The sequence below is a fragment of the Poecilia reticulata genome, linkage group LG19, assembly GCF_000633615.1.
Source record: "Poecilia reticulata strain Guanapo linkage group LG19, Guppy_female_1.0+MT, whole genome shotgun sequence".
Taxonomy (NCBI): Eukaryota; Metazoa; Chordata; class Actinopteri; order Cyprinodontiformes; family Poeciliidae; genus Poecilia; species Poecilia reticulata.
In genome coordinates, this window is record NC_024349.1 from 3849951 (window position 1) to 3855455 (window position 5505).

A 5505-nucleotide genomic window follows, 5' to 3' on the forward strand; every position below is an offset into this window, starting at 1 on the left:
TATATATATAGTTTTTAATCTTAAATGAAAAAAGGATACATTTTTGTACAGTTTTGGTTTAATTACAATCCTGTTGCTCTTTCAGCAGAAGCTCATTTTTAGAGTCTGTCCAGTTCATTACCAAATTAGCTGACAGTTATTCCAATAATCGATTAATCACAATGAATCGTTTCATCTTACCTTTAGCAGGATTGACATAGATCCCTGACTTGTAGAGCATCTCCTCGTTGTGCCAGTCCTGATTCCTCACCACGGTTTTCATCCCAAACAGCAGCAGCAGGGCGCCGCTGCAGAGCAGCACCAGCCTCCTGCAGGACCTGCGTCGCACACACAGCGACCGCAGCCCCACAGCCACCAGCAGGCAGAAGCCCATGCTGGGGATGTACAGCACCCTCTCTGCTATCACAAAGCCAACGTAGAAAAACAGGTTTGTGGCAGGTAAAAAGGGGACGGCCAGAAGGCCCAGGGAGAAAGCCACCACGTTGTCCGTGGTCGGCAGTGAAGTCCTGCGCTCCGACAGGCTGCTGGTTCCGTTCTGGGTGAGAATAGTGTTGGTGTCTGTGTGAGAGTTGTTTGTGTGTTCGTGGTAACTGTGTCCATTGCTGTTCCCATTCCTGCCGTTAATGTGATGGTGGCTTTTCCCATTGGTTTCCTTGGTCCTGGCTGCTGAGTGCATCCACAGGCCAAACCAGCCCAGCAAAAGCAACCCGAGGTAAAACAGAACCGTGTGGACGTTCCTCCAATCAGCAAGGCTCCTGATCAGAGGTAAGGCGTCCATCGACCAATCAAAGCTCAGCGTGTCCGGGCAGAGGAGGAGCCAGAAGTTGACGGCGGGCAGGTGGAAAAAGGTCAGAGTCCTGGCGAGGAGCGATGGCGAGTCAGCGGCCGGGTTGTCCGAGTTGGAGAAGTTGGGCGGCTTGTTGCCCATCCAGGAGAAGCGGCAGGCCAGCAGGACGACTCCCCACACGGCCAGCAGCAACACGTTCAGCCGCAGCTGCTGGTTCCTCCTCTGCCGGACACAAAGACACAAAACCGGATCACAAAGCAGCAAACACCAGCCCACAGCATATCAGCTAGCTTAGCATGGAGATAGCTGCATTTTCTGTCAAATATGTTTTAGGAATAATCTTTTCTGGTCTTTTTTTAATTTTTTTTAAATCTCTTTAATGTTTTTATCTTTACTTTTTAATTTCCTTTTATTTCTCTTTCTCACTGTTGACGTTTTAATGATGAAAACGTCAACAGTTAAACATGTTTAGCTGAAGTCCTCAAAGGGACGTGGGTTTTAATGTTTTTATCTTTTTTTAAATCTCTTTCTCACTGTTTAGTCAATGTCACTTTCTGTTTTTATTTAAGTATGTAAAGCACTCTGAAATGCCTTGCTGCTGAAATGTGCTATACAAATAAAATTTGATGGATTGATTAGAAATATTGGGACAAGAGAGAAAACTGCAAAATAAGAATGGTGGAAAGTTGGACTGAATACTTGTATTGATTCCAGATTATTCATGACATGGTTGGTCACGTTTGTGTTTGTCAGTTATTTCTATTTGCTAAACACCAGAAGCATGAATTTTATTTGACTTCAGTCAAAACGAGCGGCTTGTGTGTGAGGCAGAACCTCCTCTGGCTGAACAGAACAGCTTTATTAAAACCAGAACTTTTATGATGAATCAGTTCACTGGTTGGATCTTTTCTTTACACGCATCATTTTTCCTCCGCAGACAGAAGAAAACAAGCACAGCTGTCTGAGCTCCATTCATCACAACACGGCTGATATTCAACACTTTCTCCAGAAACATGCAGAGTGTTGGGCTGTTCGATAACTTGTTGGCTGAAAAATGACCCGGCTCATTTCTGCAGGAGTCTGTTCAGGCGACTTACACTAGAAAACGAGCAAAAGTTTCCAACCTGCTCCGGAGTTTTAAAGAGCTGAAGGGAAAAGAAGATGCAGAGCATAAAAAGATGAACTGGAGGTTAATGAATGCTGGAATTAAAATCTCCAGAGGGATCATAACATCACATTCTGTGATATTCAATCATTTAGAAGATCGTCACGTTATAATATTCCAAAGTTTGGCCCAGAAGCCGTGATGTTTTAACCTTCACAGCTTCGGGGCGGTTCCATTGATTGCTCTGTCATTTACAAACCGAGTCTGTAAAGAGGGGCATCATTAACCTTTGAGTGCAGCGTCTGTCTGCTAATGATCGCTGCCGGCGTCTGATGCCCGGAAGGAAACGAGTCCAGAAACATCCGGAAAACGCCATGACAACAGCCTGAACCTGTTTGTGCAACTTCTGAACCGAGATTAAATGTTCTGGAGATAAATCTGTGCAGCTGGAGCCTGATGCATCTGAGACGATTTATGGAAATATGACACAGAAAAAAAAGGTCAGGACTGAAAACGACCGTGGGGGATTTCTGGGTTTCATGGAGACGGGCGAGGAAGCTGTTTCGTTGCTTAGCAACAGAAGGTCAGAGTTTCACTCCAGATGAACATTTCGCATTGATTTTAATAATCAAGATGTTAACAGAAGAGAGTAAATAAATGAAAAACTCCAGATTTAGTCTTGAATGTTACAAAATAGGGCTGCACAGTGGCGCAGTTGGTAGAGCCATTGCCTTGCAGTAAGAAGGTTCTGGGTTCGATTCCCGGCCCCGGTCTTTCTGCATGGAGTCTCCATGTTCTCCCTGTGCATGGTGGGTTTTCTCCAGGTACTCCGGTTTCCTCCCACAGTCCAAAAACATGACTGTCAGGTTAATTGGTCTGTCTAAATTGCCCCTAGGTGTGTGTGAGTGTGTGTGCATGGTTGTGTGTCTCTGTGTTGCCCTGCGACAGACAGGCGACCTGTCCAGGTGACCTGTCCAGGTGACCCCGCCTCTCGCCCGGAACGTTAGCTGGAGAGGCACCAGCACCTCCTGACCCACTGAGGGACAAGGGTGCAAGAAAATGGATGGATGTTACAAAATAAGAAAAAAAGACATATATTTCTGTTCAGACAATAGAAGCCACCGCGCTATCTTAGAAACAGGAAGGATGAAATGTTGAGTAATTAAAATAAAACTGGGGAAACAGACAGACGTCCAAGTTTCAGATCTGCAAATGGAATCTAAACGGTTGGTTTGAAAACCAGAGAGCCTGTGCAGCTTGGAGCCGATCGGCAGAACGCCGTGACCTGAAGCTGGTCAGAGTTCACCAAAGAGGCTCGTGGGTCGGCGTTGGACCCCCAGGTCCTGCTGCGGCTCAGACTTAGGGAGATTTTCACCTGGATCTCAGGACCTCTGGCAGCTCCAAACAGCAGCTTCCAGGAAACCCCACTGTGGGGAAACCAGCCAGTCTGCAGAACGTTTCACTAAAACCAGGCATGAATCACACAACACTTGGATCTCTGCTGAGTCTGCGACTCATTTCTGCAGGTCTGTTCAGCTGCCGCTGTGATGAGAGCCGTGAGAGAAGCCATGTTTGCCTGTTCGGGATCCACCGGTGATCCACTGGAATCCCTCCAGAACATGCTCACTCCAACTTGGCTCAGCGACAAACGGATTCGTCATCCTGACTCGGCGCACACTCAAACGCTGCCATCCTAACTGCATCCACATGTCACGTTTTGCTTAAAATTCTTCTTCTGCATTTCAACATTTGGGTTTTCTGTGTGCAAAAGAACATCTCTGGGCTTCAGTGAAAACATAAAACAACCCTGTGATTGCTCTTCAGTCCGTAGCTGTGACCTCAGAGCTGCTGCTCAGGGCCTGAATCACCAAACGCTCCGACTTTCTAAGGAAAATAAAAGGTGACAGAAAACAATAGGCTGCCAGCATTGTTCCAGGAGTGTAATGAGGCACGAGCTACAGCGGCAACACAATCCCGATGCGTATTTTCTCATGAATAAATAATCTTGTGCATCCTCCAGTTAAATATCCATCAGATCAACCACCAGCCTGCAGCTTCAGCCCCCGTTATGCATGAAAACTCGAGCCGTCCAGCTTTGTGTCTTTTGTCAATAATCCAGTTTAGCCTGAAATAAGTGGTTCAGCGCAACCCCAGGGGAGGTTGGAAAACACAGTTTTTTCATCTCTTCTATGCTTCCAGCACATTCAGTTCTAAACTGATACAATTTAAGCTTTATTTGGCATGCGGATGGAAAATCCTTGGAGAAATGCAAAACAGGCTAATTACGGGAAACCCTGCTTTGAGCCGCCTCTTTTAGCTGCGGCTGTGTTTTTTCCAACAGCACCTTGTTTGTTCTGAGCAAAGGTTGCAGCAAAGTGGAAATTTAATTAGTTTAGAAAACATTTTAGAGAACATGGTAAGTTTTTTTTTGAGATAATTGGCCGCTGGGCTGTGCACCACACATGTAGCAGGTTTTCAAGAGCATCCTAAGAGCAATCCATCACACCACACATCTAACAAGCCCATCAAAGTGCAAAGCCATGTCTGGCTCACACTCCAGTGAGCACCTGAGCAGGGATCCTGAGAGAGGAATGGCACGTCTGACCCTTCTCCTCCTCTCCGTCATTACTGAGATCAATTGTCTACAGAGGCTCTTTCATCAAGATCCTGCTGCCTTCCACTGATAGACTTGTAATGGAAGTGAAAATGAGCTCAGGGAACCAATCAAACAGCATTACCGCCTTCAAAGCCGTGAGACGAAGGGACACATAAACACAAAGGAAGCTCAGGTTTAGTAGGCACGCCACATTCCCCTCCACCTCCGCATAAATCTTTCTGAGGAGCTGATGGATGGATATGAAGTCTGCTTTTGTCCTTGCTCCCTAACCGCTGGAACAGCTAATCTAGCCCGAACCACAACTTCTCCATCCATCTCTCCTCCTTATCAGCCGCAGCTGGTGTGATCCTCCGAGACAGAAAAGTACCTTTGGCTGGGAAAGCAGATTCTCAGCAAGCTGAACAAGATAAGAGTCTAATTATTAATTTCCCAACATGTGTTTAGGATTGCCAGCAGCTGGCACATAAAAAATCCATCATTGATAAGATTTTACAGTTTGTTCTGGATAGCATTTCTGACAAACTTCATTAATATTCCAGATATGCCTCATACGCACATCGGGAAATTATCATCACCTGCAAAATAGTGTGTTGGTCCAATTTTTGATGCCATAACATCTCTGAGTTGTGGAAGCACAAACTCCCCTCAGCCCCGAAGGAGAGTTTTATTAGCCGCACTGCTTCAGTCCAACACACCACAGACTCTGGAATGAAGAACTATTGGTACAGTACTGGGGACGGCTAACGAAAAGGTTAGCTGCTCTAACCCTAAAGCACTAATCATAAACATTAGTTCTGCTGACGGTAAAGCACCATATGAACATGGTTTTTAGCTAATGCTAAAGTGCTAACAAACATAGTATTTAGCTAATGCTAAAGTGCCAAACGTAGTATTTAGCTAATGCTAACACGCCAAACAAACATGGTTTTTAGCTAATGCTAAAGCGCCATACGAACATGATATTTAGCTATTGCTAAAGCGTCAAACAAACATGGT

General features: G+C 45.6%; 1 protein-coding gene across 1 annotated transcript in view; it reads right to left on the minus strand.

Annotated features, from left to right (window-relative positions):
* tmtc2b (transmembrane O-mannosyltransferase targeting cadherins 2b) overlaps positions 1–5505 on the minus strand; it is an 84398-nt gene that overhangs the window by 14161 nt on the left and 64732 nt on the right. Inside the window, exon 3 of the mRNA XM_008436517.2 lies at positions 181–1009. Coding sequence (XP_008434739.2) covers positions 181–1009 — 829 coding nt within the window. The remainder of the gene's footprint in view (positions 1–180; positions 1010–5505) is intronic.